This window comes from Ambystoma mexicanum, chromosome 4q (genome assembly GCF_040938575.1).
Source record: "Ambystoma mexicanum isolate Mex_15411 chromosome 4q, UKY_AmexF1_1, whole genome shotgun sequence".
Taxonomy (NCBI): domain Eukaryota; kingdom Metazoa; phylum Chordata; class Amphibia; order Caudata; family Ambystomatidae; genus Ambystoma; species Ambystoma mexicanum.
This window is the reverse complement of record NC_090928.1, coordinates 310,643,100-310,665,675: the sequence shown is the minus strand read 5'-3', so window position 1 is coordinate 310,665,675 and position 22,576 is coordinate 310,643,100. Positions and strand designations below refer to the sequence as shown.

Genomic DNA, 22,576 nt, shown 5'->3' with positions numbered 1-22,576 from the left:
GTAGGATAAAGTGAAAGAAAATGATACTCAAATGGAACCTTATCTTGTATTTTCTAAGAACTTGTAGTCTGCAAGCAGCAAACAACGGAAACACCACACCAGGGCAGCTGCCACAGAATTCAAGCGGAAGAATATTGCAACGTTTAGCTAGAAAATAATGAGCAGCAGGGTAGTGTAGAAATCCTCAGCTACAGCATTTGTTGAATAACTGATTGTAACGGAGATACTGTTCTGCTGCATAGTAAAGGATGTATTCACAATGGAAAAGTAGCTTGAGTCGTGATGAACGTCCACATATTTAATAGGTCACTGCAGTGTATCCTTGTATGTAGTACAACCAAGCAATAATTTACAATTAAATATTGGAGACTACCTTAATGGATGGTTAATGCCCGCTTGAATTTACATTGAAGCTGCTGCTATTGAGGGGGGAAATGGTCCTCCCAAAAGTAGGGAATTTGAGTATTTCGAGTGGGAAAAGAGAGAAGAGGAAGACTGTTGAGGAGACTGATGCTCATTTCGTTCCTTGTAAGCATTTTGGCAAACAAATAGCATAGGTCTCCCAATTTAGAAATCCAAGCGCTTTTAAAAAGAAAAGGGGTTACCCCTCAAGATTTCTGTAGAGAGAGCAGCACAGATCACCGACTAGAGGCGCATTGGGACTCCAAGATCTGGGAGTTCAAGAGCTGACTTACCATTGGCAGCACAGCTGAAGAAGTAGTCCAGAAAGAGACATGGTATCATTGTGTGAACAGCCGACAGTGAATTGTGTCTGTGTGTGGTGTCCAACTATCAAAGTCCAGTGAGAGACTAATCAAAACTGCCTCCCCTAACAGAATAAATGAACAAACATTTGCGACTTTAGAGTTATACATCTACTCTGTTTTGTCGCCCTAAGAAGATATTACAATGAACAGTTTCAGTCTGTGGGTAGGAAGCAGGCTAAATGGTCTAAAGTGTCAGCCATTAAGATCTGCCGCTCTGACATTAGCTCTGCAAGGAATCTGCAAATGGCTTCACTTTTTGCAACGCAACTCTTCCTTGAGATGTGCTTTATTAATGTTCTGTTAGTTATGTATAGAGTGTCATTGTATAATAGGGCTTCTATTGAAGGTTTTGACCGTCAAGGTTTCAGTGGGCTTCATTTGGTACCCCAGGAAGTGGCCTCATTTTTAACAGGTACAAAAACATAAGGGTGGATGTTATATGCATGAACGCTTTCAGCAGTGTTTTTCCCACCCGCCCCGACCCAATCCATAGTGAAGGTTGCGTTAGGTCCCTCATTAGCTTTAGCACTTTGTTATTCAGACGGGTCAGTGCCCTTATTATATAATTCTGCTACCCATGTTCAAAATGCAGGAGAGAAAGAAGGGAAAGTCACTGCACAAGGCTCACAACAAGAAGTGGAAAACTAGATTTTGAATTTGCAAAATTGTAATCCTTGATCATTCAGCTAAATGAACTACACGTGAAAACAAATGCAATGTTAGAAAATTGGCACCTGGCAAAATGAACCCATCTAGCATGTTATTAGAATGTATAGGTTTTCTGTTTTCCACGATTTCTCAGGTTTGGTTCCATTTATTCTTTTTCAGACCTCACTTTTTCAGCAGAGTGCACAATGTGCTGGCTCTTAAGAGAAGCAACGGAGGCGATGCCTCTTCAGCAGACTACACAGCAAGCTTTTCCCTTGTTTCAAGAAAAGTACCACAACGTCCAAGGTAGACCTGCAAAGGTAAGCTATAGCCCTCCTGATCACAAGATGTCCTGCTGCACACTATTTACAGGGCACGGTACCAGCAGCCCAGATTCTGAAGGGTAGAAAAGATTTGATTATGCAGATCAAGTCCCAGAAGAGCCCTGCCTTCACCTATCATTAGTACAACCTATCACACCACTATTACCATCCCCAGAAAACGTGTACTGGGCCTCATGAACTTCCAGGCAACACGTTCATGGGAACTGCTTCCAGAGGAGTCACATATCAAAACCCACTCTCCTTTAAGAGTGCCTGTAGTGCCTCCCAATTTTCATGCCTAAAGAAAACTAGCTGTTCCTGGCTTGAGCAGTAAGTAGAAGCATGTATGCTCTCTTCCCTTGTGCATCAGTTGAACACACACAACCATTTCAGGAAGGCCTCAAAGCCTATGCTTAAGGTGGCAGGTGGCCTTTGTATACTGGCCTTAATGGACAGCTGCCCTCAGAGTGCTACCCTTAATGTGAATGTCTCGTGTGACATAGCTAGCCTGCCATGCATCATTTTACAAATTTACCTCTAATCTAATTCTCTCATACACCATTTCAAAGGCTTATTTGTCAAGTCACTACATACAAATGCGACACATTCTCTCTTCTCCACCTGAGGCCAACCTGGTATGGCTCAGCGTGGGGGAGATTCTTGGTCAATCCCTCCTTTTGAGTCCCCCAACACTTATTTTGCACACAGCTCATTTCGGGTTTGGGCACCCATCTGCAGACTTGCCTTTACCAGAACCCCATCCGGCTAGCAACAGGAGGGAACACAATATGATTAGCTCATTAGTAACCACCACAAATCCGAGTCACTCTTCAACACTTAAGACCATCATGCATCCCATAACATGATCAAACGCAATCTTGCCACCACACTATTAGCACTGGGGGAATGACGCTCAGTTAATCTGGAATCTGGAAGCGCAAGCATTCCAGACACCTGAGCTCCTTCCCAAGGTGCTGCCATCTTATTTCTGCATTGGACGCTGGCTCCTTCCTGGTCCCTCCTTTGGCATCCACCCTCCCTCTGTACTGCTCAACCACCCCCTCAACCCCAGAAGCCTTCCACAACAGCATGAGGACTGCTGCCGAGGAGGCACAAGTCATTCTGTGGCCTCGCTGCCCAGGCCCTCCCAAACAACCTCGCCAGTCTTTGCCCCACTGCCATCAGCCTAGCATGGCTGGTCATGTGAGGGATCACAGGAAGAACTGGGACTACCCTCCAATCCCCTCTGGCCTCCAGACTACTGCCTGATGTTCTGCAGTGCAAGGACTGCTGTCGAGTAGCCACAAGTCGTCCTGTGGCTGTGCCGTCTCTGGCCCTCCCCCAGAACCTCACCAGGCTTAGTCCTGCCCTGCCAATACTGCCGCAAGGGCAACACAGCCACTCACAAGAGAAATCCCATGGTATTCTTTGCCTATATTTTCATCTTCCTTCTGGCGTCTTCATCAAAGGCTGACCCATCATCTTAGGGCATTGAATGTCTCCCGTTTGCCTGGTATTAGCATAACTGACCTAAAAACATTTAACCTAAAACATGTGTTCACATTTTTTTGTGACCTTTTTTTGGTCAAGGGTAAGGGTATAGATTAGGTTGAGGGGAAATGGGTGGGGTTTGTGGGGTGGGGGTCTCCCCCCACATTTTAGACCAAAAAAGGTCTAAAAAAATAGATCAAATGTGATTAGGTCAAATAGACCACAACCGTTTGCCCCTATTTGCAAATGACAATGCGCACTCCATCTCATTTTCTCACCCGCCCTCTGTCCTCTTTCCCGTTTCTTCTTTCCTTTGTTATTTTTCCCTCTTATCCCTACTAAACTTTCCTCTTTGCTATTCCCATGATTACCCCCCCCCCCGCACACTACCTCTGATCTCTCTCCTCTCGTCAATCTTGGTTTTCTGGATGCTTGATCTGTTCGCAACAAATCACACTATCGCCAAAATGTTCTTTCATTTTAACTTTCAGTTCCTCTGCTTGACCGAAATTGTTCAGCAAAACACTATCGCCTCTTATTTCACCTACTCTACTAATTTCTCCCACAACCCTCATGCCTCTGGCCGATGTGGTGGCACTGGGCTCATTTACTGCTCTTACTGGACCCAAACCTCTTCTCTTCTGGTCCTCCCCCTTTTCTCCTCCTTTGAATATCCTTTTCGTTACTTTTCTAAACCTCTCCCAGTGGCTTTTCTTGTTATCTATACACCCCCTGGTCGTATCTCTAACTTCCTCAATTACCTTGATTCTCTTCTCTATCTCTCTTCTTCCTCATCACTGGCATCCCCTTTTCTTTCTCTTATCGAATCTCACCACAAACTGAATCCCCCTCAAGCTCATATTCCCGGCTCCCACCTTGATCTGGTCTTCTCTTCACTTCACTCCTCTAATACCGCCATCACTTCCTACCCTTTTCACTCCTCTGATCACTTTCCACTTCCCCCTCTCTCCCCTCACACTCTCCTCGTCCACCTCTCCCCTCCATCTTTTCTCATTGTGATCTTCGCTCATTCAAGTACTTCTCTTTCATATCCTTTCTCCGCTCTTCTGTCTCCCTTAACACCTTTGCCTCTCTTCTCCCCGACAGCGACAATGCCCTTTTTATAATTCTATTCTCACCACTTTGGAATCTAGTTATCCTTCTCGCCCCTTCACTCCCTCTCGTAAGCCCCTGCAACACTGGCTCAACCCGGACTTACTTCCCTAAGTCCGACTCATGCAAAGCTGAACAGCGGTGGACAAAATATCACTCTCTCTCTCACTAAATGCAACATTCCCTCTTCTCTTCACTCGCCCTATGACCAGTCTTTACTGGCAGCTAAAAAACGCAATTTTTCTGAGCTTTCCCCTCCCTCATTACCCCAGTCATCTCTTCCACCTACTCCAATATATTCGCTCTCCTCATCGACCTGATTACATTCGCTCACATATCTTCCTCTCACTTTGCTAACTATTTCACTTTCGAGGTCGCTTCTCTCTGCTCCTCTTTTCTCTCCACTACGTCTTCTAGTTCTTCTTGCCCCCCCCCCACGCTGACTCTCATCACTCTCTCCAATTAATGATCGACATTGCTGCCCTTCTTACACATGCTCAGCCCACTCCCTCCCCCTCTTGACCCTCTTTCATCTTCTCTTATCCCTTGGGTCTATCTCATCTTATTCCTCATCTCATCTGTCTCATCAATCTTTCTCTTTCCAACTCCTGCTTTCCATCTTCCTTTAAACCGGTAATGTCCAAACCTTTGCTGAAAAAACCTACTCTGAGCCCTACACTCAGCCTATTTCCATCCCATTTCTGTTCCATCATTCCTCTCCAAACCTCGAGCATGTCATCTACTCTGGTGTTTCATCTTATCAAAATGTTCATACTCTTCATACTTCCTTTCAGTTCGGGTCCCACTCTCCACACTCTACTTAGACTGCCATCTTTCATGTCTACAAAGCTCTTCTATCTGCTTGTCAGCCCAAACGGTCTTCTGTTCCTCTTCTTCTGGATCTATCCGCTGGCTTCGAGACTGTGAATCACTGTCCTACTCTCCTCTCTTACCTCACTCGGGTTCTCCATCTCGGTTCTTAAATGGATTTGTTTCCCTCCTATGTTTCTAACCATTCTTATTCTGTTTTCTGGTTCAGACATACCTCACTCACACTTCTCTATGATGTTCCACAAGGATCTGTACTTGGCCTTCTCCTTTTTTTCGCTCTATATAGTCCCTCTCTGACCTCATACCTTCATATAACCTATCCCACCACTTCATGCCAATGATATACAAATCTTTTTGTCCTTTTCCTCATTCACAGACTCACTCCATTCTACTGTCTTCAACTGTCTTTCCACTGCTCAACTCTAGATGTCCTCTAATTTCCTCCCCCTTACTCCCTCGAAAACTGAGATCCTCTTCTCCCCTGCCAATACCCAAACCCTCCAAATCCAACTCCTTCCCTCCTTTCTATCTTCACTTCTCGACCTCCGCACACATGTTAGAAGTCAGTTTTGATCTCTCTCTCTTCTTTCTGCACATCTCTAGCACTGCCCGGTCGTGTTTCTTTTTGTTTAACATCCAACTTCCTCTATGTTTTCATGCTACTAAACTGTTTCATGCTACTAAACTTCCTATTACTTTTTATTTCTCTCAAATCAACTATTGCTCTGCCCTCCCACTTGGTCATCCTGTTTCGATCGTACAACTCTCCACTCTGTGTACAACTAGATTGCTCTGTCTCTATTCTCACTTTCCTCCAATTCCTCTATCACCTCTTCTCTACTATCTAGATCACTCCTACCTTTTGAAACACATACCTTTTTTCACTTTCTTTCGGTTGTTTTCAAACACATCCATGTTCTCACGCCACTCTTTCATCTTTAATTTCTCTATATGCTCACCCTCATTCCCTCTACTGCCAAAATCAGCTTCTACTTACTGTTCCCAAACCCCATGTTGCTAGTCCTGTTTCTGTTTTTGTCTCACTTCAACACTTTGGAAAGCTCTTCCCAATTAGTTAACTGTCTCAGCAATTTTTTCAAACTCGTCTTAAAGCTCACCTTTTCTCATCTGTCTCCAGCAGATGACTCTCCCTAAGCGCTTCATAAGTCTAAAAAAAATACGATTACCTCCCTCTCAAACCAACTCACCTGCTGGCCCAGTTCTTTCTGGTCTGACTGCCACGCTCCCTCACCCACCGTCCACAGGCCACCATGGAAATAGAAAAGCCCTTTTCTATTTACTATGGCGGTGACCATCTTCTGACAAAAACCCCCCAAAACATTTAAACTATTTTCAACCTGGACGAAGCTGCCAACAGCCATCACCCTTGTGTCTGAGGTGTGTAAAGGGCCGGTAATGGCCGAGAGCCATCATCGAGCGCCTCACTTCGCTGCTGGCGGGCCGGCCGTTTCTCTCTCACCTCACCCCCCACATGGGGCTAATTTCTTAGTTAATTGCCTCTATTAAAGTTCTGCTGGTCAATGAGGTACGTTCTCATTGCCTCTCGTTTTGCCAAAATGTTACAAATCCTCAACATGCATCCCAACGATCACTCAAACACTTACGTTTTCATTTCCATACATGTTGAGAGTGAAGTCTGAACATTTTTGCTTCCCTGACATTTACACGCTCAAAATATTTTCTGCTCTACATGGTCAGGGTGCCGCCCTGGGCAGGGAGACAATTCCTCTCCCTTCACAAACAATACTCTAGCTTTAAAACCACTACAGTGTTGATGTAGTTACAAAAGACTAAAAACATATCTGATTTCCTTCCTGCAGTAGCATACCATAGACATTCTTCCCAAGGTGAAGCAAAAATCAAAAATAAAAGAAATTTTAGTATTACAAGAAAATAATGCACATGATAGCCACACACAGTATACAAAGAATGTAATAAAATATTAGACAACCCTTAACAGGACTATAAAGGAACAGTTCAAAATGCGTATGTTAAGAACAAAGCTAGATTTTACTTACTTTTATAACTAGAATTATGAGGTGCATAAGTAGAAGTTGAGAAATGTTGCAACATTAAGTTGCTATGGCATGCAAAAGGTTTCGATGTAAAGACTCATACCGACACGGGAATGTCAATGTTTTATATTTTATTTTTTAAAAGTCCTTAAAATAAATTATAGGCATATGCACATTAGAGAATGTCGAGGGTTTTCACATTTCCCCATGTTACAATTAAAGGGTATTTAGTTGATCCTACAAAATCTGAAGCTTTTGGAAATTCCAAGCACATTGAAGACTGCACAATGTACCATGGTCTGCATTCATTCAAGTTGTTTCAAAACAGGAATTCCTTGGGCTTTGTCAGTGCAAAATTGAGATTCTACTTACGTGATTGAAGGGTCCACCTGTTTGTAAGCATGGGCAGCACATGAACCGCAATACGTGTATCCTGCATGGCTACAAAACAAAATCAACATTTAGGTTTCATTAGTGACAGCTGTTTAATTATATCACAAACCTTCGTCAAGCGTTTACTTATTTGCTTAGCATACGTTTGCACAATTATAAGAGTGCAGCTACCCACTACTTGAGGAAAGATCAAATATCAAACTAAAGATGGCAGGATTTGAATCTATTTCCCCCTAGTTTGCAGCAATACTAACACAGCTTTACATTTCTTAGGATAATCAATAAGTAATCCTGCACCAGTGTTGAATACAAAATTAGCATTATCCACCACTAAAAATGCTGAATTCAGTCATTATAAAGAGAAAATGCACATCCATGCATTTTCTGCAGAAAAGGTTGAATACTTTTACAAATATCCATTTCAGGACTTCAAGATTCTGCTGGTTTGAACAGCATATTCAGATTTTTTTTTAAAACAGTCACAGAAGTCTTTAAAAAAAAAGCAATGTACATTGCTGCAAGTCATTTCCACCTAGTTCAAAGTCATTTCCACCTAGTTCATCCGGAGAGTAGTTTCAATTTGAAGCAGCTGAGAACTGCTAGATAAGCCTGCATGGTAGACCATGTGACACTGAATATAGGAGGAGTAAGAGACAATGCAGACCCAGGATTTAGATTCCTGGTGATAATGTACTTATATGCCCTCCTTTAGGACATAAAAGGAAAAATTGAGATTAGGGGGAACAATGCAGAAAATGCATGCAAGGCAGCTGTATGTGGATGGTTCAGTCGAGACACTGTAAAACAAATTCCTGGTTGAACTATAGGATTTGTTAGCTTCAACTAGAGTAGTTGTATAGCTTTAGCTCACACGTTTCATAACAAAGGTACTATTGTTTATGCCCAAAGATGGTATATTTGCATACAAAGTATTATTGTATGATACTGTGGTGGACTGATTTTTTTTCTACTTGGCAGACAGTAAAAATCCTAGACGTTTTATACTCGGGCACATGGCCCTGGGGCTCTGTTATTTTTGATCTACTGGCCCGCCCACTTCTTTATATCAATTCTTATAAGGGTATATTTCCTTCTCACCACCCATAAAACACTAGACCTGATAGATGAAGCCTGGAGAATGACGGGCGCGTTCAGAGTAGAATGGAACTTTCTTGAGGCAGTGTTGCGCAAAATAGGACTGGGCCGGACATTCAGAAGTGGGGTGATGGCAGTGTGCACATCACCACGAGCGTCAGTTATGGTAAATTCCAAATACTCAAGGTGGTTCACCCTCGAGAGAGGTACAAGGCAGGGGTGCCCCCTTTTGGCGATATTGTTCGCTCTCTCACTTGGACCGCTCGCCCACAGACTTCGGGGTGATGGCCTGGTCAAGGGCTTGAAGGTCCAAGGAAGGGAATACAAATTAGCCCTGTATACCGACAATATGTTGCTTCATATCCAGAATCCCCTGACCTCGGTACCCAGAGCGATACAACATACTGAGACTTATGGTGAACTATCGGGATTTAAAATAAACTGGTCCAAATCAATTTTATTCCCCTTGCACAACCTCACTCCAGAATCCACCAAAGAACTTTAGGGACTGGGCCTAGTGATGAGTGGTCCAACACTACGTTATTTAGGGATTAATCTGACACGCACATAAATGATTTATACGTGGCCAACTTTCCGCAGCTTCTTGCAGCATTTCACGCAGACCTTGAAAGATGGCATCCTCTCACAATTTCATGGATAGGATGGTTGACCGCCATCAAAATGGTATGCCTCCCTCGCTTCTTATACCCCTTTCAGGTTCTCCCCCTAAAAGTTCCATATTCATTCTTTAAGGAGGCGAAAAGTGCCATGCTTTGCTTCCTGTTGGAGGGAAAGAAGCCGAGAATAGCTTATGAGATCTTAATTCTCCCGAAAGATAAAGGCCGAGCTGGCCTCCCAGACCTGAAGAAGTATTACTGGGCAGCCCAGTTGAGAGTGTTGATCCCCATTTGAGAAATAGGAAGGATCTACAATGGGTCCCGCTAGATAATGACAACCTGACATCGGCCACGTTAGCTGAATGGTTAAGGGTGCCAAGGTCCAAACTCATACGTAGACTCAAAGAACACCCCGTACTTGGCACCATCTGGGATATATGGAAGGAAGGAAGAGATATGGTCGGGGTCACTACTTGGCCATCTCCCCTAAGCCACATATGGACACCAGGAGTCCGGGATGACATACCTGATCACTCCATGTACCAGGCATGGTTTGATGCTGGACTTGAGAGGGTTGGGCAACTCTGGAAGGGAGGGGTATACCTGACAGTCCCTGAACTAGAGGAGGCGCTCCAGATACGCCCAATTTCAATATTCCTATACCTCCGGCTTAATATAGGGTGAAATGGGGGAATTTATGTAGTATCAATGTCAAGAGTATTCATTGAGTGTTATAGTATTTGGTTCATGGTAATGCCATACTACTTATGTTATGTAGGCAATGTTATTTCCTCGTTGTTGAAAATAATAAAACCAAATTTGAAAAAAAAAATGGATGTTCCTCAATATGTGTTACTCGTTTGATGGGATTATTAGCTTAAGTTGCTTTTTCCACACTAGCAGGCTTCCTTTATTCGCTTCAAATTGAGTTCACACTAGGTTAAAATGGCTGCAATAATAGCAAGAGATCAGGCACTCACAGTAAGCCATTTAAGGAAGTTGCCTAGCAACGGTAGGCTTTCTCCTTGGGAATGGATACATCCCGGATCAGTGACCGGGTACTATTGGTACAGTTCTCCAGGTAAGCTCCCGGTTTATTTAGGAACCATAGCCCTCCACGCCTTCCATGAAGCCCTTAACTATAACTTTGTTCTCTCCCTTCACACTCAAACTCATCCTGCATATGGTACGGCAGTTGCGTAGCAACCGGCTTGCTACCAGAGTTGTGACTTTCCGACGGCGAATTTACCAACAGTAAATTTTTCCATTAAGAGCAGTTGAGGTTTACATGGTGTCTATCGATATTTTATCTGAGAGCAGACTATAATATAGGAACTCTCATTATAGCCGACTCGCCCTTTAATTTACCTGAACGTGATCAGTTACCTAGCAGCCTCCACGTGACTAACCAGATATTTCTGAAAAGGGCCAGTTGAATTGTTCATAGCCCTACGGTAAACTGGACCTTTTTGGGCTTTATTGGGGAAGATCTCTAGTTGGTAGTACACCTTTCTTTCTACACGTTATTATATCCCCATTGTTTGGATACGCTTAGCCCTTTTGCATTCTGCATGTGCCTTTCGTTGTTATTTGAGGCAAGTGCGCCCACCATTACCTATTCAAGATTGGCCCAGTCCTATCTTGCTGACATTTACCAGTCTGTGTCATCTCATATATATTCCTTCTATTTTTGTAGCGGCTCCAGTTTCCCCCATACAGTGAATCCCCTGGGGGGCTAAGAATCTGACCACAAAGGACTAGTCCTCACACTTGGTAATTGTCTCCTTATTGATGGATCACGAGCCTTGGTGTTTGCTTTGGTTTTATTAATTAAGAAACCTTTGTAGAGTTCTCAAACATAATCTTTTTGACGTGTTCACAGATGCACATCCAGTAATAGAATGTGGCTTCTACACTGTGTCCTTTAGAGGAGAACCCCACCACATGTCTCCCAAGGTAAACATATTATATACATTTTACATATCTTGGGGATACCCTTTACAGGCTCTAATAATTTGGCCCCGTCTTTAAAACTAGTAGCATTAATGGCTACTTTTTCTTTGTTAGTCGGTATCCCACACTGTGAAAACCAGAAGTTTTGACAAGAAAACATCGACCATTTATTTGACAGTTGAAGGGATTTTGAATGAATTTTCAAAATCCTTGAATACATATATGACCCATATTAACAGTTCCTGAGGAAGGTTCACCCATTGAAAGGTGTTAGAACTGCAACATGTTGAGCACTAGCCTTTGCAATATTGCAATGGTATACGTATTAACTTTATGAGTATTACATTTGAAAAATGTCTTAATTGATTTGTTATTAGTTTACAGACCCACATTTTTTAACCAGTCTACATTTCTGTTAGATAAGAGTCACTACTGCACTTTAGCTACATTGACTGTTAACATTGATGATATTTTAGTTATAATTGTATTATATCTGAATTGTCTTTGTGATTGTGTATATGTAATTGTGTGTGTTAAATCGTTTTAACCACCTTTAAAAAAAAAAGAAATATTTGATTTAAATGTGTTTAAATATCAATATTGTTTCTAAGTGTTTGTTAACTAGGACTCCATTAGATTAAAGTTATACACTACTCTTCCTTCATGATTTTAATGTCTGTGGATACCACCTACTTCTTGATCTCACAGTTGGTTTTTTGAGTTCTTCTGACTCCAGAGAGAGGTCAGGACAGCACAAATATTGTATACTGGTGCTACCCGGTTTTCCCTTTTTGTGTTAGTACTGTGGTGGACAGTCAGATCTGTACAGGAAAGTTAAATTAACAAAATTACTTACCTTCAGTAATTGTGTTTTTTTAATGGGTTAGTGCTGACTCCTTCGGCAGTCAAGTGCAAAATCCTCATCTTAAAATACCCATCAGGGAGGAGGCCACCAGGTGGCGCGCGGATGAGGCTTATCTAAACGTGTCGCTCCTAGCCCACCAGATGATCTAACGGGGTACTCAGCCCACCCTTTTTGATAAGGCTGTTCACGTTAAGAAACAGTCTTGCTATGTTTTGCTCTCAATTGACATTGTATATATTAATTGCAACCAACGACTAACGTGTTGCTACCCAATTTTCTGGACCATCAGTTAGATCTGAAGTATGCTCCTCTAAAGAACAGCAAACATACGCCACCCTACAGATTGGTCAGCGCTGCTTATTGGTAGGGTGAGCTTTCCGTAGGGCTACCCTGTGGAGAGAGTCCAGCTCCGATGTGCGCAGCGACAGGATCCTGCAATAATAGGTTGCGTCGCCCCTTACTCTTTGCCCCCGTTACAAGATTTAGGGGTGTACCCCAAGTGAAGTGTGCACATTCTTGTTCACTGGCTGGCAGTTATTGGTAGATTGGGAAAGGGAACAACGTGGTGCACTGCTGTTATGCCCTGCGGATGACGTGCAGGTAATCCCGAAGTAATTTCCAATACTACAGTTGCCCGCCTCCCCCCACCCTCCTCTCCTGCCGCTGACGTTGTGGTCCTCTCCCTGAAACAGCAATGGCCAAGGACACCATGTCCATGAAAAGGATATAGCAGCCCTACTGAAAGAAATACAGGGCATTAGATCAGACATTTGTCACAGGTTAGACAAGTTGGGCAAAAGAGTGGATACCTTGGACAATCGGATTCAGCGTCTTGAGACCAACCAGTCGGCTGTGAATGCGATGGAGATACCAATAAACATGTGAAAATGTTAACGCCGTGAGGAGGAGCTGTCCTTAAAGATGGATTCATTTGAAAATAGAGATCAACAGAATAAGCTGAGATTCTTTCGGCTTTCCGGAACAGGCGGGGGAAACGGAGAGGGATTTCATAAAGCTGTTTTTGGCAAGGACTCTACCAACGGAGCCACAATTAATGGGGCCCACAGAGCGGGCAGTAGGGGCAGAGGTCCCGGATTGGTGTTGTCCCTCTTCCTATGTCTCGAGAGGATAGCTCAGGGGTAACCTTGAAGCAAGACGACACGGAGCAGCACAGGTTAGATTCGATCCCCGGGTCCGCGCTTAGAAACCTCTGGTTATTAAGCGCGTTATAAATAACCAATCATATATCATATTTTTATGCTGAAAAAGCAAACATTTTGGAAAAAGCAAAAAGTGTGGGCCTGACGGACTTTAGCAATGAAAGGATTTTTATTTTTCAAGACCTTTTTTATTTGCACTGGCAAGGATGGCGCCTCTGCATTCCCTTCAAACGGTGGCTCAAGAACAAAGGCGTCCGCTATTATTGGGGGTTCCCCTTCATGCTCTCATTTAAGCTTGAGGGTTCCAAGTATAAGTTGGTGATAGAGGAAGACATCCAGAGAGTGATGGGAGAACTGTTGGTGGAGCCTGCAGAACCGCACCAGGACCTAGAGGTATCCCTAGGGGAACCTTCAGACGCCAGGGAAATAGGGGACAGAAGGCGCATTGCTGTATAGCAGAAAATGTAAAATTTGAGCACACCCCCGTTCGGGGGGAAAATTCTTGATCTTGGAATTTGGTTCTCCTTATTATACTGCTGTGGGTAGCCTGCCTGGGCACTGAAGCGTGGAGAGGTGAGGATGCCTTTGACCGTGTCATGTTTGAGGTGGGACGGAGCAGTTACCGTTGGCAGGACTGTGCCACAGAGAGGTACGTTTAAAAACAGGTTGGGGGAAGAGGTGGGATCTACACCGTTTGAGGGTGGATTAGAAAGGGAGGTGCTACAAGTGATGGGCGAAGGGGGTGCAAGATATGGGGGCTCATAAGAAGTGTTATTAAGATTGTAATCTCTGGTGGGCTGAGTTCAACTGGTGGGCCAGTCCGATTCCTTCTATGGCCATCGGTCAGGGATGGACGCTTGCGGGGAGGGTTCGGGGGTGCTTTGGACGCTTCTAGAGGGAGGAAGAGCTTGGGCACCCTTGTGTCTAATGAGGAACAGACATGTGTCATTGGTCCTCTCTAGCCCAACCAGTCTCATTTCGTCATACCATATATTGCTGGACGCAGTGCCATGACTGCATCTCATGCCACCCTCGAACATTTCAGAATTAAATACATCTTGTTTGGTGCATACTCCTCCATTATTGCTCCGACTAGGGGCAAACTGTCCCCTTTCAACTAAAAACCAAATAAACAGAAAAACACAAAACAAAAATAGTTCACTACAATAACATATCTTATAGAATGCCAGTCCCTCTGCTGATACCTCCACTTGCCACAACTCCTTTGGCCCGCTCACAGGTTTTCGATACAGGGGAAAGGAAGAGTAAAAAAAAAAATCATGGACATTTGTTGGATACTTTCCATCATTTGCCCCCCCCCCCCGCTCTCTTCTCTTGCGAGGGGAGCGGCAGTATTGTCCCTGCGGATGTCTGATAGGTTGATCCATGGCTGCCTGCTATCTTCACACTGTTGTAGTGTAGTACATCACAGTGAAGGGTCAGATGAAACATGGCTCTTTCCACCATCTTGTGAAATTCCTGATGAGTATATTATCGCCAGCATAAAGGAGAGGCTGCATTGCACATTTCTCTTCTCTTGTGCTTGATGCTGGGTTGCCAGGCCTGCCTTGATGTGGTTGCACCTGGCGTGAGATGTTGGTGAAAGATTTCATGAACTTCCTCAAATATACTTTAAATTCATCTCCAGGAAGTTGGGCACAGCTGTTAGTGTCCGAATTTGTATGTGTAGGAGTGAGCATTCTCCTGCCAATGATTATTTTGTTGAAGAGTCAATGATGACCCACGCCAGGGGAATTGCTTAGTGCAAATAAAGCGAACGGAAGACAATAGAGCCAGTTCTTGCCAAGTGGCATTGAGAGCTTGGCAAGGCACTCTTGAAGCAGCCCATTGAGGAACTCCAACAAGTCCACTGGCTTGCTGATGCTACGCAGAGCATAGTTTGTGCTTGATGCCAAGTAAGGATGTTACCTCCTTAAAAAGATCATTGGCAAAATGAAACCAGACGAGGACCACACAGAATATATACAACAGATACAGGAGATGTCTAGACGCGACACTCGTGGGACGTGAACATACCATTATTTTGTCATACTGGTCTGAACACTCCCCTCAGATGTGCAGACATCTAGAAAAGGTGGTTGGGATGGAGGCAAAGAGATGGCCAGAAATACAGACCACCGTAATACACTTTTGTAAGAGGAAACAGAAAAGAGAGAAGGACACAGCAGACAATGCAATTAAGGCAGAGGCAAAAATGGTGCAAATGAAACTAGCAAAAATATCCATGAAAGTGGCTGTATTTACCAAAATTGTCCCAGGAGAGCTCGAAGTTGCCCCCAATCAGCAAGAGTTGTTCCCTGTGGGGGCTGTGCCCTAGGGAGGAGTGTATACACAGCAAGGGGGGCTTCCAACAGTAGGGAGGGTATCCATAGCAGGGAGTCTATCAGCAACAGGGATATTATCAGCAAGGGGGGTATTACCCACAGACTGGATATTACCAGCAGGGAACAGTATATTCACTGAGAGGGAGGGGTTTTGGATATGGTGGAGCGGGACTCAGATATGGTGGATCATGTTTTATATGTGGGCAGAGGGTACTCTTTCCACAAACGTGTCCACATGGACAACAGCAGCAGTATGGCCAAGGGGGGGCCACAGGCATATGGTCAACCCATGCAGCCGGCAGCCTATACAATCACAGATGTAGCCATCTCAGCACAAATGCCAACACTGCATGTGCAGGTGCCGTTCGCACAGATAATGCAACCTGTAGGGCCTGCAGTTGCCCTGACACCACAGGTAAATGCATAGCAGAAGATGACAGTAGCACAGAATGCATTACAGGCTCAAGCACTAATATACACGCAGGCAGCACATTTCTAGCCCAGTATACAGTACCACTTTACACAGGAGTGACAAAGGTCCAAATGCCCAATAGGCCAGCCCACAGAGGACACGTGGTGTGCCCAATCCTTTCAGTAACTGAAGATCGAGATAAGGAACCTGAGGTAGCAGTGGAGATTGGACAGACAGATTTCTCATTTGTGTTTGACACAGGGGCCACCAAATCCTGTATCAAGGAGGCTGTCTTTCCCCTGTCATACGAAGTACAAGTAATAGACACACACATTTTTTCTGGGGCCGTTGTAATGGTTCCTATCACAGAGGATTTACGATTCACAATAGGCACACAGCAAATAGGAGTGCCCCTATTGTATTCAAAAGGCACTCCCATCAACATATCAGGAAGAGATATAAGGAGCAAAATAAATATGTCAATTTAATTTTCAGAGAAGGGCATAGTATGCTCGACACCCAGTATCTTTTGCGAGCAGTCACAGCCATCATACAAGCATTTTGCGCACACAACAGTTCACGCAGATCGCCATGTCACCCTGAGGTATTCCTTAATGGTGTACAAGTATTGCTAGGGTGGGAGACCAGAATGAAAGACAAGGTATTTCGGTTGGCCACATAATTTTTGGTCACACTAGCAGTACACAAAGATATAGTATCAGGAACAATACTGACAATACATATAGAAGCAGTGAGGATCGACATGGTAATATTGTGTGGGACAGATGAAAATGGCACAAAGTGGCACACGGTCCTCAATACTGATCTGACATTAAGACTAACCGACTTCACTGAGAAACAGCTGTTCTCAGAGGATGAAAAGGAGGGACGGGGGAGGGGGAGATGGTATTTCAGATATGCATCCCATGTCAGGTAGAGGAGAGACAGGTCCCCTATAAGATAGAGGTAGTGAGCAAGACAAAAATGTACCAGAGGTAGTATGGACCAGTGGCCCTCATGACGTAGGGTTGTTAAAGGGAGTAGGGATGTTCACATGAAAGTTCTGGAAGGGGCACTGTTTCCCCTTGTTAAACAGTACCCATTATCACTTGAGGCAGACAAGGTTGTATGTGACACACTCCTCGATCTCTGGAAACAGGGCATAATAAAAACGTCAGAATCCCCATGTAATATGGCCATTTATCCTAACAAGAAATCAAAAGGTGGGGCGTGGAGATTCATTCAAGATCTTTGCCGCTTGAGCAACGTAGTAGAGGCAGTTTCCACTCGTACCAAACCAAGCCACAATATTATGTAATATACCCACAGAAGCAACATGCTTCACAGTAATTGATTTGAAGAATGCATTATTTTCCATCCCATTGCATCCAAAGTCACAGTATCTGAACGTGCACCCTTATCGCGGAGCGACGTTCCAAAATACTTGTTTACCACAAGGGTATTGCGAGTCACTTAGTGTGTTCAATAGGGTGATCCAGATGGACCTAAACAACTTCACAGTCATCCAGTATGTGGAGGACGAACAATGGAGGACCAGTGCAGGAAAGATTCAGTTACACTTCTGACGTTACTAGCAAAGAAGGGGTACAAGGTCAGACAAGGAGAAATTGCAGTACTGCCAAAAAGAAGTAGTGTATGTAGGACAGATAATATCAGTAGACAGCAGGAAGATCACTCCAGAGGGAGCAGAAGTGATACACAGCACACCACAGCCACGCACAGTCAAGCAGATGCAACATTTCTTAGGCCTGTGCAATTATTACGTGGTTTGGGTCTTTGATTATTACACATTTACGAAGCCCCTCCTTCAGGGATTAAAAGCAGCACAAAAGGTAAAAGGCCCCATACAATGGACATCTGAAATGAAGGAGTAATTTGTCGAATTGAAGGAAGCGTTGGAACACTCAGCAGTTTTAGAAACCCCAAACTATAAAGAAAAATGTATCCCATTTTCACATTCTGATGGCACAGTGATGATGTCTGTCCTCACACAAAAGAAGCCACAGGGTCTAACGCTCACCTGGTATCCACAGGGAAGTCACCCAATCTGGCTGGACTGCTTGCGATCTGAACCCACTCCCTCAGGTTCTTGTTCTGCCGAGGACCTAGTCTGGAATACAGGAGTGCTGATTTTAGTTTATAGTCTCTTTTCCCTTGAGCCCACCTCGCTTGTGGACCCAACGACCCCCTTAGTGTTTTCCTCACCTTGGTTTTCGATATGGTGCGCTCTCCGTCCTGCTGTTCTGTGCAGGGGTGCGTTGTGAATGGGCGAGCCGCAACCGAGTTGCTTCACTGGTGCGGGCCCTGTGAGTCCAGTCCTGCTGCGACTCAGTTTCTCAGGTAAATCTGCTGTTTTGACAACTTGTCCTTAATTGCAATTGCCCCCGTTAATGTCTTTCCTTCTCTTTCAGGTGCGGAAGGAGCTATGAAGAAGTCGTGCTGGCTGAGGCTGTTCTCAAGATGGTAAGTGAAAGCGCGGAGCACAGCGCTATGTGCTTTTCTTGCCGTGTGCTGACTTGTGTTGTCCCTCTCATGCAGGCCCCCGTGATGTCCCGGATGAGTCTCTATTGTGGTAGGAATGGACGAGCAATCAAGGCCTAGCTTCTCAGGAAGGTGATGCGGGCTAGTTCTTAAGTACAGTGTAGTCCCCAAGCACCCACAAAGGAATGTCCGCATACTGTATTGGTTAAAACACAGTCTTTATATAATATTCAAGGTTATGTACACTATCAAAATAACTCAGTTTGTGCCCAGAAAGTCAATATGCTAAATATATACAGTTCTACAGTGGTACCACAAATATTATCAGATCTCATTAAAGTGCATCAACTATACTGTCAAAATGTCACACAGATCAATTAGGAGGAAACCAGCAGTAGAGAGAGGAAGGAAAGCAAGACGGTTGAACAATTGGCAGAATACTGGTCACTACCATTAAACACATCTGTGTGTGGAGGTCCCCCCACCTGGGCAACCTGTAGAATAAAAGGTACAAGCCCAGTCCATATATTGTTCACACTCGACTTTCCAATAGTTCTGCAACCCCAAAGTACCTGGCCTTGTAGCGGTCCTCGGCGGGGAATAGACGGCCCTTCTCGAGTGCCCTCCCTTTAAGGCAGGAATCACGGGTTGTCGAACGTCCGACGGAGAACAGGATGAGCTACGACGGTGAAGTGGCAGCTTCGTTCCTACCGTTGACGGGGAAGCGTAAATGTCCTGCAAGGAAGACGCGTGAGGGACACCTCGTGTCGATAGTTGTGGACCGCAAAGAGTTTGAAGAACTGTGGCCCAGCAAGGGCGTTGAGTCGTCAGCGTCTCTGTGGTCTTTGGGTGGTGGGAAACCCACCGGTGGATGCTCCTCGGTGCGTCGACGGTCAGGCCTTCTCTAGCAGGATACAGCGGCGAGGATGCGGACGAGAGCATCCTTGGATCAAATGAAGTTCTTAAGCAAACGGGAGCACGGCGGCTCCGGTCGGCGACGGCGGTCGGCGACAGTGGCGGACAACAGTCCGGGTGCTTCTCTTTGTGATTCCACGGCGGTCCCGGCCTCAGGTCGGCAGCCTGTCGAAGGTCTGTCTACCAGGGAGCTTTGGCAAAGATCTGCAAGTGCACGATGGTCCCTCGTAGCTCGGGAAGAGGGCGCCTTACCAGGTCTTCTCTGGGTCAGTCCTTAGAGGCAAAGCAGCTTTCAGATTGTGAAGGAGAGCAACAGCAATTCTTCTCGTCCAGCAGGGCTTCAAGGTAAAGCTTCAGTTACTCGTCGTAGTGAACTTCAGCTTCTGAACACGATTCCTAGCAGTGAGAGGTCCCCAGATATACTGTTGATCTCCCATTCATTCCGCTGGGTCATACTCAAGCATCCAATCACGGCGAAGGGCATTCATGCAGGCAGGCAGCCAATCAGGCGCACAGTCCATTCAGGCCATTCACTTCTCTCCAGACACTCACAACAAGTTATGTGTATTGGGACAAGTACCCAGCCATTCAACACTCCACGCTGCATTCATACCGGTTTCGGGCAGGGCTGTCTCAGTCAGTGTCAAACACCAGATACTAGACGCCCACAACACAGAAGGCGTATTCGTCACACACTCCATTCACCCAGGTCCCACCCACAGGGTGTACCCACAACATACAGTCACTGGGAAGGCTCCAGCCAGTCTGGCCTGGACTTCACAACAACACCATATATGGAACTTCCACCCAACAGCCAGTCAGGGGGAAGGGACAGAGTCAGGGCTTCCCAGGACTTTGGGAAAACAAGTTAACAGGCAATAGAAAGCAAGAGGCCACGATTCCAATGGCAGGGCTTGGGTATCCCAAAATGGAGGATACTCAGAGCACCTGTCAAATTCAGCATGGAGCTGCCACCAGCCCATACCCTGCTCTGTGGGCCACACACAGGTGCCCAAAAACATACACTAGGGGCACAGGGTTGTACCCCCACCCATCGGTGCCATAAGGGTATCCCATGGGTCTGTTCACCAAACCAAAAGAGAGAGCTGCACCGCCAGGAGTCCCACATAAACTCCTGCACAGAAAACACGGCAGAACACACGATAAAAGGCAGTAAAGGAAAAGGATACGGAGGCCCTGTCCCTCCGATGCAGACGTTGACAGGGCGTGCCAGTAATACTATCCCTAGTGGCATCCATTGTACCCATGGTCCTTCACACGTCGAAGTCCCTCAGATGGTTTTGTTTCTGACATGAAGTAACATGGAGTGTAGCATGAGTACAGGTGTATCAAAGCAGATATGTATCAGATAAGCTCATATAAACAGCCATGCACCTTCTCTACAAGTGGAGGAAGGGTGGGCGCATGTGAATCTAAGCAGATACAAGCATCAGAAATACGATTATATTACAGTAATGTATCCCTTCTGAGGCTTGTGGAATCTGCTTAGATCACATGCTATGCATAGATAAGCGAGCAGTGTTAGGAGAAGGTGGTGGGTTGTGAGAAGGTCCAGCGGCAAATAGATGTATTAGAACAGCTTGTCCCACCTGTCTATCTGCTTTGGAATGTATGTCATTGCAGTAGTGCTGAGTAAAGTATGTACTGATCTCCATTAGCAGCTTTGAAAATTGTGTCTAGCGGGACATTCGCGATAAAGGCCAAAGTAGCTCCAGTAACTCTTGTGGGGTGAGCTCTTGGTGTGAAAGGCAGAGTTTTGCTTGATTATGAGTAACAGAGCTGTATGCATGTGGCTATCCACCTGGAGATGGCATTCCTGGAAATACGGTTTCCTTCTCTGCCTGGTGCTACGGAGACAAACAGTTTGTCTGTTTTTCTAAGCGGTCTGGTCTTGTTTACATAGTAAAGGACTGCCCTCCTTACAGCTAGTGTATGGAGTTTCCTCTTAGCTGTGCTTGTTGGATTCTGGAAGGTGGCCGGTAGCTCAATGGATTGGTTCACGTGAAATTTGGAAATGAATTTAGGTGAAAACCTAGGGTGTGCACATAAAACCAACGTGTCCTTGTGTATGACAAAGAATGGGTCCTGCACTGACAATGCTTGCAGTTCACCAACTCTTCTTATGTAAGTAATAGCCACTAAGCAGGCAGTCTTGTATGTCAGCCGTTTAAGACTTGACATATGCATAGGCTCAAAAGGGGAGTCCCATGAGCTTTGCGAGTACTACATTGAGATCCCCTCCCGACAGTGGGTTTGAAATTGGAGGGTGGAGTCTTTTTACTCCTTCTATGAACGTCTTGATGACTGGAACTTTCCGCCATGCTACTTTACTCTTAGAGGTAGTGTAAGCTGATGAAGCCGCCATGTGGACTTTTATAGAGTTGAATGCTAACCCTCTGTCTAACAAGTGGAACATATAGTTAAGAATGTGGGATGGAGTACATTCTATGGGATTTATTTGTTTAGACTGACACCAAATGACCAATCTCCTACACTTGTCAAAATAATAAAGTTACTCACTGTAGTGTCTAGGAGTAAGGTAGTCACTACGGTGAGTAACTTTATATACTCCTACGTCCCGTCCCCTTTTCTCCATACTTCTGGGAGATTCCCAAGCACTCCTCACAGAAATTACAGGTGGATGGAAAATTCCTTATTGTAACAGGTTTTTTAGCACAGCTTGACCGAACTGAGCATTAGCTCTGGAGCTCAGGTCTAGACAGTAATGCCTACAAAAAGTCGATGGGGCGGCCCACATAGCCGCTTTCGCGATGGTCGACCAGGGGACAGGCTTTTGGAAGGTAACAGCAGCCGCCTTGCCCCATACAAGACGAGTATGAATCCCTTTTGGAGGTTGAAGGCCCTGAACAGCGTAAGCCTCTGCAATAGAGGCAGCAATCCATCTGGAGCTGGTCGCTTTGGAGGCCCGCTTACCTTGCGAATTATCCAAGTCACCAAAAGCTGAGAAGAGTTCCTAAACTCAGATGTTCTGTTCAGATATAACTTAAGAGCTCTTCTAAAGTCTAGGCAATGCAAAACCCTCTCAGCCTCTGAGGCTGGGTTTGGGAGAAAGACAGGCAAGGAGATTG

General features: G+C 45.0%; 1 protein-coding gene across 1 annotated transcript in view; it reads right to left on the bottom strand.

Moving 5' to 3' along the window:
* The window catches only part of MEMO1 (mediator of cell motility 1), a 577,616-nt gene that overhangs the window by 417,470 nt on the left and 137,570 nt on the right, over nt 1–22,576 (bottom strand). Inside the window, exon 3 of the mRNA XM_069607894.1 lies at nt 7,582–7,650. Coding sequence (XP_069463995.1) covers nt 7,582–7,650 — 69 coding nt within the window. The remainder of the gene's footprint in view (nt 1–7,581; nt 7,651–22,576) is intronic.